We start from the raw sequence: 11124 nt of genomic DNA, 5'->3' as shown, positions 1-11124 counted from the left end.
TTCACCTACCGCATCTGCAAGAGCTTTGTATTCAGACTCTATTGATGATTGTGAGACAGTGCGTTGTTTGCGAGCAGGCCACGAGACAAGATTAGAACCAAGGTATATTTCATATCCCCCGGTGGATCGACGGTCATCGGGACAACCAGCCCAATCCTCATCAGAGTAAGCCGTAATGGAAGGAGGAGTAGTGTATGTATAAGCATGCAACTTGAGATCAGAATTATGTTGTAACCGAAAGCCATAAGAGTTTGTACCCATAAGGTAACGTAATATACGCTTGACTGCTGACTAATGGTTCTCGGTTGGTGAGTACATAAATTGGCAGACCTTGTTTACTACGAAAGTGATGTCGTGTCTTGAAAGTGTAAAATACTGAAGTGCACCAACAATCTGTCTATATTGAACAGGTTTGTCAAAAGCCTTGTTGTCACCAATGGCAAGATTAGCATTCGTTGTCATTGGAGATGGGACTAGTTTGGACTCAGAGAGACGTGCACGTTGAAGTAACTCGAGAATATACTTTCGTTGAGACAGGATTATGGAATCAGGTTGATGGTGAATTTCGATACCCAAGAAATACGATAAAGCGCCCAAGTTTTGAACTACAAAAGATTTACTAAGGTTGTGTACCACCTGATTAATTGCCTGAGAACTATTACCTGTCAAAACAATGTTATCAACATAGACAAGCATGTACATTAGAATACCTTGTGATGAATAAATGAACAGTGATGAGTCAGTTTAGGATCCTCGAAAACCAAGTGCCAAGAGAACAGTAGAGAGCCGATGAAACTAGGCCATAGGGGCATGTTTGAGGCCGTATAGAGACTTGTGTAAAAGACAGACATGATCTGGTTTAGTTGGATCAACAAAGCCTTGCGGTTGTTGTAGGTATACGGTTTCTTTTAGATTCCCATGTAAAAATGTGTTTTGAATATCAAGTTGTTGTAACAGTCATTTTTGTGCAACAGCTGAGGAAAAAACAACATGAACTGTCGTTGCTTTAACAACCGGGCTAAAAGTTTCCTGGTAATCAATACCCGGTTGTTGTCTAAATCCCTTAGCAACGCGACGCGCCTGGTATCGTTTTACCGCGCCAATCTGATCTCTTTTTAGTTTGTACACGCGTTTGCAGTCCACAACATTCATATGCTTGGTTCATGGCACAAGTGACCAAGTTCCATTTTTCTTCAACGCGGAATATTCCACACACATGGCTAACCTCCATTAGGGATGAGCATTAGCAATGGTAAAGTTTGGAGGTTCAGTGTCATGATAGTTGGTAGTTGTATGAAAAGATTTGAACGGTTTGGTTTTTTTTGGATGAGGTCGCAAGTTGGGTGGTCTGGTTGAGACCAGTGGAGGTGGTGGTTCGGCTTTAGAAACAGAGGTTGTTTTGTTTCGGCGTTGGTATGTATGGATGAGGGGAGGTTTAGGAAGTGGTTGTGGTTGGACAAGTGGTGGAGATTGTGTAGAAAGTTGCGGCTACAGGGAAGATTCTGGTTATGGAGTAGGAGTAGCAGGAGGGTCAAGTAGTGGGATAGGATTGGGATATGAGGAAATATAGGGTTCGAAAATAGGTTGGGATTGAGTGTTTAGGTGTGTATAGAAGGGAAAAGTGGTTTCATCAAAACTCACATGACGAATGATATAGATACGTTCAGTCAAGGGGTCAAAGCATCGGTATCTATGATGGGAAGTGTTGTACCCTAAAAAGACACATGGAGTGGAGCAAAAATCCATTTTATGTTTGTTGTAAGGACGGAGATGGGGGTAACACCGACAGCCAAAAACATGAAGGAAAGAAAAATCAGGTTTGTGTCGGAAGATATGTTCAAACAGAGAGGTGTTATGAGTATTACGAGAGGGCATCCGATTAATGAGATATACTGCAGTTTCAAATGCAAAGTGTCAAAACCTTTGGGGAACATGAGATTGGGCGAGAAGGGTAAGACCGGTTTCCACCACATGGCGATGGCGTCGTTCAACAAATCCATTTTGTTCACTCGTATGTGGACATGAAAGTCTATGAATGATACCGAGAGAGGATACAAATGGGGAGAGATTTCGAAACTCCCCACCCCAATCGGTTTGAACAATTTTGAGTTTTGTTTGAAATTCGTTGTTTTGTCATGGAAAGGAAACGCTTAAAGTGGGAAAGACATCAGATTCCAATTTTAAAGGAAATAACCACATAAAACTAGAATAGTGGTCAACACATAGAAGAAAATAATGATGACCATCAATAGAGGTAACAGGGGCAGGACCCCAAACATCACAAAAAACAAGATCCAAAATATGTGAACTTTTATAAGAGGAAGATAACAAATGTAATTTAGATGATTTTCCAACAAAAACATGAGTCACAAACATAACTAGAATATTTATTTGATAAAGGTAAATTATATGTAGATATCATAGACTGTAAAAGTTGAGGATGAGGATACCCAAGTCGTTGATGCCAAGTCTGGGAAGAAGCACGAACAGCAGAAAAAGCAAGTTTTGGAAGTGGTTGAATCTGGGGTAGCTTGATTGAGTAGAGCCCTCCATTACTTGGACCCGTAAGGAGGGTAGTGTGAGTTTCCATGTCCTTTATAACAAAGAAAGAAGAGTGAAATTCAAAGTAAACATGATTGTCAGTGCAAAATTTTTGAACAGAGATAAGATTTTGTTTGATATCAAGGACGTGAAGGATATTTGTTAAAGAAAAGGATTTATTGGGTGAGTAAAGTTTAGATGAACCTATGTGAAGAATGGGTAAGCCTTTACCATTGCCAACATGGAGGTTATCCTCGCCATAGTAGGGCTCGGAATTGTCAAAGCCAGAGTGATCGTGAGTAACATAATGACTGGATCTTGTATCAGTGAGTCAGGAGGTCGATGCTTGTGAGCGGTAGTCAACATAGTTGGCCGAGGGTGGTGGTCTCCTGAAAGTGGTAGGATCACGGTTTGGGCATTGAGACGGGACATGGCCTATTTCACACCTATTGCATGTCCTAAAAATAGTATTCTGATTAGAAGCCCAAGAAAATCGACTACGATTACATTTGCCTTGATTTTTATTGTTGAAATCTCATTGGTTGTGATTGCAGTTGCCTCGTCCACATCTATTATTTTGTCCTCAGCCACGGTTGTTTCCAGCTAGACCTGTTGGTAAAGAAAGCTTGAGGATTTAAGTTATTGGTTGGCTGAGCTTGAATGCCAAGTTGAGACAAGAGTTGTTATAATGCTTGCAACTGGTCAGAAGAGGGCGCTGAGAGTGGTGTGTGATTTCGACTTGTATTGATGGTGGTTGTGAATGCTTGAACCGGAGAGACTTCATGTTCTGGGACAGATTTTTGTTCCATATAACCGTGATCTCCAAGAAGGCCATGGTAGATTTGAGACCATTATGCTCGTCCCGAAGGCCAGAGATAACAAGCATGACTAGGTCCTTTTCTTTCATAGGTTCACCGATATTGGCAAGGGCATCAGCATACATTTTAGCCCTGTTCAGATAAGTATATGAGGTTTCGTCACCTTTCATCTCGAGTTTCAGGAGTTGAGTCTTTAATGTATATTCCTTTGAGGATGTGTGTGGAGCATAAGTACGCTCAAGAGAAAGCCACATATCTCGAGATGTAGAGCCTTGAACATGTATAAAGTAAGCCTCAGATATAGTGGATAGAAGTAACATACGTACATGAGCATCATTAGCTATCACACACCGTGTAATTAGGATTGGTCTCCATAACAGTTTCTTTTCCAAATGTTGTTGAATTCAATTGATCCGGACAAGATTTCCTTACTATGAAGAAAGATAAATTGGCCGATGTGGAGTTTAATGCACGTTCATAGACCATATGATCTTTTAAAGATTCCTTGTCCCTGTCTAGGATTAGGCAACGAAAGTTAGTCAATAAGTTAAAAAGCAACCCTGGATATATTAAGTTACCGTGAGTGAAGCAACTACTCTAGCCAAGGTCATGTGTACAATTAGAATTGTTTTATTTTATATAATGTTTATATTTACCTAACCATGTTATTATTCACCACCTTTCCCAAGCCTAATACATAATTTTTATATATGGTTATCTTAGTAGCAGACATGCAGTGTTATCTAGTGTGGAGATTGACGAGCCTTGTAGACATTTAGAAGACTATGTTCAGGGCCGGTCCAGACGGTGGACAACCCGGGCGACCGCCCAGGCCCACGTCTCCAGGGGGCCCAAATTTTCTGGGCTATATAGTGTATATATATAAAAAAAATATTAACTAAATGATTGTTAAGTCCTAAAGTTGGTTCAAACTCAAATTAGCTCAAAAGATAAACAATTCGGATTGCTTGTTATTGCTAATTTTACACGTCTATAATGGAGAATTATGGAGAATAAATGATATATTTTTTTCGTATCTTTATTATATTTGTTTTTGAGGGGCCATTTTTTTCTTTTTGCCCCGGGCCCCATATATGTTTGGACCGGCCCTGACTATGTTGATGGTATGTTTGAAATAGTTATACATTTTACCTTTCTGTCTCTTGAAAGATTTGTGATGGTCTCGTATATTCTTTCGAATTGTTAAAAGACTCTGAAGTTTATGTGACATTATCACGTGTTTCTAATAAAAATACTTTTCAAACGATTTAAACGATATTTTAAAGACTATTTCAAACTTCCCATACAAGAGGTGTTTCATATATCTTTTGGGAATCTCTTTTTCCTCTTCATCCTCATCATTTTCGTCCCACTATCGGCTTATCTATATATTTATTATGATCAACAAACATATTTTCCGAATTATCCATCACCTATAGAGCATTAGTAGTGACATCATCTTGTGAGTATTGATCATCTATATCATAAAAGTCATTTAGTGTAAGATCAGCAAGGGACCATCAGCCATATCCTTCCTTAACCATGACATATCATCCACCATAATGGCAGTAGTTAACAACAATGGTGAAGTCTTGTGGTGTAGCGTTAAGGAGGACGGGTTGTCACACCAAGCCTTATTCTTTGATATTCTTTCTTTTATCTTCTTCTTGAACACCATCAAAATATTTGGAGCTGTCTATCCATCGTGCATCAGGGGCACCATAATTCATAATAACTAAAGTTAATTATAAGTTAATGGTTGGTTAATAAATAATAACTATATTGGATGATATGCCATGGGTGAATGACAAACAACTCCTAAATAATGATGACCATCTTTTACCACCAGAGTACCCTTGGGATGACATCAATATTCTGTCTCGAGAACTCGACGACCATTTTGGGAAACATCTCCCATATCCAAATGACAAAACTGCACAAGTGGTCCCTGTGGTTAACTCAAAATTGTCACTTTGGTCCAAAAAAGTTTGGACTAGCATCAGAGGTCCAAACTTTTCATTTTGTTGCGAGTATAGTCCAATTTGCTTTGAACTTTTTTATAATGACGATTTTGCCCTTGTTTTTTGCTTTTCCATTTTTTTATTAATTTAAATATTTTTTCTGATTAAAAAAAAGATAAATCTCTCTCTCTCTCTCTCTCTCTCATCGTCGTCTTCTTCATTCTATCTTTTTCATCTAACTCAAACCACACACTTTTCACATATACATACACACTGAAAATTTAAAAAAAAAAAAGAACACATCACTCTGGATTGATACAAATAAATCAAACACATACTCTCTAAAATAAAAAAACAAAGAATCGATCAGATGTTCAAAAATTTAGAACCACAGACTTTGTTAACCCCTTTCTTCTCTTATATCATCTATGTGTTTGCTTTCTCTCCTTCCATCTCGTGAATCACAATTAACCCTTTTCGTATCTAAGATTGATCATATTTCTCAAGGATCCTCGTATTTCCTTTAATTAAGGTGCATATGTGTAAATTATAGCCACAATGTGTCGGTGGTTCCAATTCACGTCAAAATCAGAAATCAAACAAGCACTCGTTCATGATGAAATCAACGACATATTCGTACCTGATTAAATCAATGGAGGAAATCGCCTAGCCTTGTTCTCCACCACGACACCACCATAAAACCGCAAATAGGAGCACTAGATTAAATTCCCAAACAAAAAAAAAACCGGAAGCATCATTATGTATGAGAATTAGGTTTCTAGTGACGACTTAGGTACAGAGAGAGAAAGAGAGAGAGAGAGAGAGAGAGTGAGAGAGAGAGAGAGAGTGAGAGAGAGATATATATATAGCACCATCGGAGTTCACCAAATCTAGGGTTTGTTCGTCATGAGAGCTACGGTTTTCTAGAGTTCGTTTAGGCGGCGGCGGTTCGACTATCTCCGACGAGGACATCCAGCACCATCGGGGTTCGTATCATCCTAATGGGGAAGACGATGAAGTTGGTGGCCCGATCTCCGTTTGTGAAGGGGACCAATATCGGAGGAGAGTGATAGTCGATTTTCAAGATTTGACCGTCTCCATAGATCCAATAGTCGACTTCTTCTTGAAGCAGTATGTGCAAATGATGGCTGAATGTTGAGATTTCTTGAATATATGGTGGCCGAAGGAGGAAGCATATTGTCGGAGGAGGCGACTATATGTTATAGGCGAAGGGATGTTTCTTGAAACAGTACGGAGAGAGAGAGAGAGAGAGAGAGAGAGAGAGAGAGAGAGAGAGAGAGAGAGAGAGAGAGGTTAGGGTATTTTATTTTTGTATTATTTTTATTTGTTTTTAATTAATGTAATAAAAGAAAAACAGAAAATAAAATAATAAAGGGCAAATCCGTCATTATAAAAAGTTTCAAAATTTTTGGACCAAACTTTCAACAAAATGAAAAGTTTGGACCTCTGGTGCTAGTCCAAACCTTTTTAGACCAAAGTAACAGTTTTGAGCTAACCAAACGGACCATTTGTGCAGTTTAGTCTATCCAAATCTATAAAGTCGTACAATAACAAACATTTACCAAAATATTATTGTTTTAATATAACTTTAAAAATTAAAACTAATTATAACTTCTTATACCTTGAAAACATATACTAATCCATGGACACTATACTATATTACCTCCTTCGCTTTTTTTCATACCCTTTGTCTTCGGTTTATCCATCGGATTCACCTCCCTAGCAACTTCTTAAAGTTATGCATGCTACTAATTATATGTATGTTTCCATATTAATAATCCCCATGGGTAACTAAACAATAAAGTGATGATCAATAATAATAAACAAAACAACATCTTTATTTACAAGTGTAACACTCCCACATTTTAACAAGATAAGAAAAAAATCATCACGTCCAAAAGCACAACTTGTATCCTCTAACATGAAACCACAACACCATCATCATGGTCACAACGGAAAGAGGATTTATTGTAGTAAAGGCATGGTAATAATCATGATTGAAAACATGTCATAAAATGTGGGTAAAACATGTCATAAATGTGGGTAGATATTGAAACAAAAATACAGTTACATACTTGCACAAATATAATTACACCCAGAACCTTCATTAAGAAAGTTCCTAAGAAAGTTCCTTTTCTAAACATATATATATATATATATATATATATTTTGAAACTTTTTGTCAGATAAGATTTATTAAACAAAAGTTAAAAATATAATTATAAAAAAAAAATAAGGACAAACCAGGTTTTGTTTACAATGTTCTGCAACCAAACTCAACCCTTCTAAGTTTTACCTAAACCAGTTAAACTGACATGGCCAAAACCAGTCAAACCAAAATAGAAAAAAGAAAAATATTAATATCTGATTTAGTATTGTAATAAATTGTGAGCAGTGATTTAATATTTGAATATAAAATTTATAGACTATTATTGTAGCCTCTCATAGCATCCATGCACAGTACAAAAGAACCCAAGCTAGCTAATTATTACACATCATTCAGAATTCACATCGCCATCACCATCGCCGCCCTTTGATGAGCTTCCAGCGATGGAGATGATGGTGTCAATCCTCTCAGATTTAATATCTTCCACAATCAAATTACTCTCAGAGGAAGAACATGTCCCGTCTGTCAGATCACTATGATCATGACCACCTACTTCTGACGACAATGACGATGCCGATGAGGAAGTGACGGTGGTAATCGGTATGGGTTCTGTCAGTGTCCTGCCATCCCGCGGCGGCGTCAAGACAACCGGCATATACTCCTCCGCCTCACGTGGGAACTTTGAGTTCTTGAAATGCTGCTTCAATGCCTCCAAACCCTGCTCACATTTTCAGACTTCTTATTTTAAACAATAAATACATACATTAATTTATTTATTTTCGACCAAAATAGCAAAAATACAATCATTTTTTACCTCACTACCAATACGGTCAACAATGCATTTTACTTTTAATATTATCGGTCAAAAAATTAAAGGATATTCCCAAAATAGACATTGAAATTTTAAGGACTCAGACATCATGTGTAAACAAATAAATGGCAATAAGGAGTAACAATTTGCTATTATCAGAAAAATTATAAATGTACACCTTGCAAATATTGTAAAAAAAATTAACTATAAAACTAGTTATGAACAAATAGTTTTTTTTTTTGAAAAATTATTACCGACACGATAAAATTTAGGTGGAAAAATACCTGTAACCTAGCATAAGAAACCTCACAGATCTTCTTAGAGTTAAAAACCTCCCAATTTTGAAGGTGAAATGACTTATATAACCTCCATGTTGCCTCCGGTGAGGTCATGTTCACAAACCCATACCCTACATTGCATTTGTTCCTGTTCAAAATCATACATAAAATCACATTTAATTCCAATAATTAAATTAAATTTAGAGATTTTGATGAAAAACATACGCAAAATCGATTGGTAGATACACAAAATCATAAGCAGACAATGGCTGATCGCCGCCCTCAGCCTCCACCTGCTCGTTGCAGTGAATGCAGTGGTTGTCCAGCATGTTCAACACCAGTTTCTGGCTGCAAATACAATTTCGATTTCAACTTTTTGGTATATTTTAATGAAATTTACCATAAATTTAATAAAAACCTGTATTTGTTGGGGATGTTCTTGATCATTACTGTTGTTCTTGAATCTCGGAAGCTTGAAACAATCGCTTCTTCTTTGATTAAAAACATCGTATCGCATTTCTCACGGGTGTAACGTGATCCTTTCCATGGCTTATTCCGGCAACCAATAACACCACCACCACCGCCGCCGCCAACACATCTCCCTTGTTGCTCCGGCGGTTGCTCCTGCTTATTAAAATATTTCCCATTCTTTTTGTAACCACCACGCGGAGAATCTATATCAACCAACCTATCTTTCCTATATGTTGGTTGTTGTGGTGGCGTAGGGCTGCAAGGAAGGATGGGCGAAGGAGGAACTCCATTAGCATAAATGGGATTTACTTTATTTTGCTTGTGATGATATTTATGCCCACCGGCACGACTGAACTCCACCACCACCTGCTTCCCGGCTATGTCTTGGCCGTTGACGGTGGCGACGGCCTTCGCTGCGTCTCGAACGTCGTAAAACTCCACAGATTTTTGGTTTTTCTTCGATGGCGTATCCCTAATTTCCTTCACACGCCCTAGAAAAGATAAGTCATTTAAATTTCAAAATAAAGTGAAATAAAAAATTGAACAGAAGAGACAACAAATATATCTGCATCATCAGGATTTGTTTTCAAAAAGATAGCGAAAGCGACCTATCACAATCAACAAATATGCCCAAATATTAGCCTCGTGCCTACACATTTACAGAACTCTCATAATCTCCAAATGTTTTGGTGTTGCAAATGTTGGCTGCAAGTTGTAATTAAAACGAATTCGAATTTGAATTTACCAAAAGCTTCAAAGATTGGTCTAAGAATGGCGGAGGAGACGTCGGAATCTAAGTTGAGTATAACGACGGTGCCTTGGTTGTAACCATCGGGAAGTCCAGCGGTGACGGGGAAAGTAAACTGTGCCCAGATAGCGCGGCCGGAGATGAGTCCACGCGCCGGTGGAGGGAGAGGAGGTGGATTGGTGGAAGACAAGAACATAAGTCCTTCAAAGTGTTTCCGGAGTCTGCACTGTTGTTGCATGTGTTGTTCTTGAATCTTGTTAAGAGCCTCAGTCGCCTGTCGGAGATCGTAAAAATGAACGGTAACGATTCCGTCTCGTAGTCTCTCCATCTGTACGGCTCTCACGTCGCCGAACACCTCTAACTCCCTCCGTACAGTCGATTCACTCGCGTCAGCGGGAACGGAGCTCAATAAAAGTACCCGGGTTGGTACGGTTGACGGCGGGGGAAGTATCGTCGGTGTGCCTGGAATCATATACGCCTCGACCGGCGCCAACGTAGGCGGTGATGGTAGCGACGGTGGGTATGAATAGTATACAGGATGTAAGGGGAAAAGTGATACGGCGGTTCTGGTGTACAGAAACGATGGTCGGAATTCTTGCGCTGATGGGTCTAAAGGAAGCGGAAACCGGACAAATCCGGCGTCGACCATGGTTGTTTTTCTTTTGGCCGGATAAGAGGGCGGACAGTTCTGCAAAGCTGATTTTCCGCCGGGAGAAGATGAAAAGTTGGGGAAATCAGAAAAGACAGGGTGAGGATGTGAGCATGAATTGGTGTGTGTATATATGTGTGTCTCTTGAAAGGAACAAAAAGAGTTGGAGTTCTTCCATGGCATTAATGGCGAAAATCTTTAGCTGTGTGTGTATTTCCATATATGAAAATAATAGAATGTACGGTTCAGTGTTTGTCATATAAAATTACACTTTTAGACATTGATATTTAAGGCATTTCCTCATTGGTTCAATACCCAAAACATTTTCTATTACAGAATATATAATGATATTGGACACCTATCGTTATTTGTAATTAGTATATGTATTTTTTTTTCCTTGATGTTTAGTTTTTGATTTTTTTTGGTTTTGTGGTCCTTTTAAGCTAGTTTTGTTGCGAATTTGATCCCTCGGTAAACTGAAATTGCTGTAATACTCTTGAGTATTTATTTTTCATTTTTCTTTTATTTTTTTTTTAAATCGAATAGTAATCAAATAAAAAGAGGAGCGCACACCTCTCTCTCTCTCTCTCTCTCTTAAAAAAAAAACTCACCCCAATCCATCTTCTTCTTCCCCATGTTCTCTACCTCAACTTTGTCCAGATTACACAATGCAAATATCTTCTCTCTAAAGTTGTGAATGGGCGATTGATTAGTATGTG

At 38.4% G+C, this 11124-nt stretch overlaps 1 protein-coding gene across 1 annotated transcript; it reads right to left on the bottom strand.

The window, feature by feature from the left end:
• Positions 1–7694: 7694 nt before the first annotated feature.
• On the bottom strand, positions 7695–10642 carry LOC145169272 (protein terminal ear1 homolog). The gene is made up of 5 exons (XM_079087841.1): positions 9754–10642; positions 8956–9499; positions 8763–8885; positions 8544–8685; positions 7695–8166 (listed from the first exon to the last, which is right to left on the bottom strand). Exons 1-5 carry the CDS (start codon positions 10586–10588, stop codon positions 7837–7839), a joined length of 1974 nt encoding a protein of 657 aa, XP_078943967.1. The 5' UTR covers positions 10589–10642; the 3' UTR covers positions 7695–7836.
• Positions 10643–11124: the final 482 nt, after the last annotated feature.

The sequence above is a fragment of the Lactuca virosa genome, chromosome 4, assembly GCF_052849685.1.
Source record: "Lactuca virosa cultivar CGN04683 chromosome 4, Lactuca_virosa_CGN04683_v6, whole genome shotgun sequence".
Classification (NCBI taxonomy): domain Eukaryota; kingdom Viridiplantae; phylum Streptophyta; class Magnoliopsida; order Asterales; family Asteraceae; genus Lactuca; species Lactuca virosa.
This window is presented reverse-complemented; position numbering and strand designations above follow the sequence as displayed.

What these genes read in the sequence shown, in the direction of transcription:
- LOC145169272 (XM_079087841.1), bottom strand. Translation starts at nt 10,588, where the DNA reads ATGCCATGGAAGAACTCCAACTCTTTTTGTTCCTTTCAAGAGACACAC. An exon ending in AACATCCCCAACAAATACAG is followed by an intron (nt 8,886 to 8,955) that starts GTTTTTATTAAA and finishes TTGTATTTGCAG; the next exon opens with CCAGAAACTGGTGTTGAACA. An exon ending in TTTCTTATGCTAGGTTACAG is followed by an intron (nt 8,167 to 8,543) that starts GTATTTTTCCAC and finishes AAATGTGAGCAG; the next exon opens with GGTTTGGAGGCATTGAAGCA.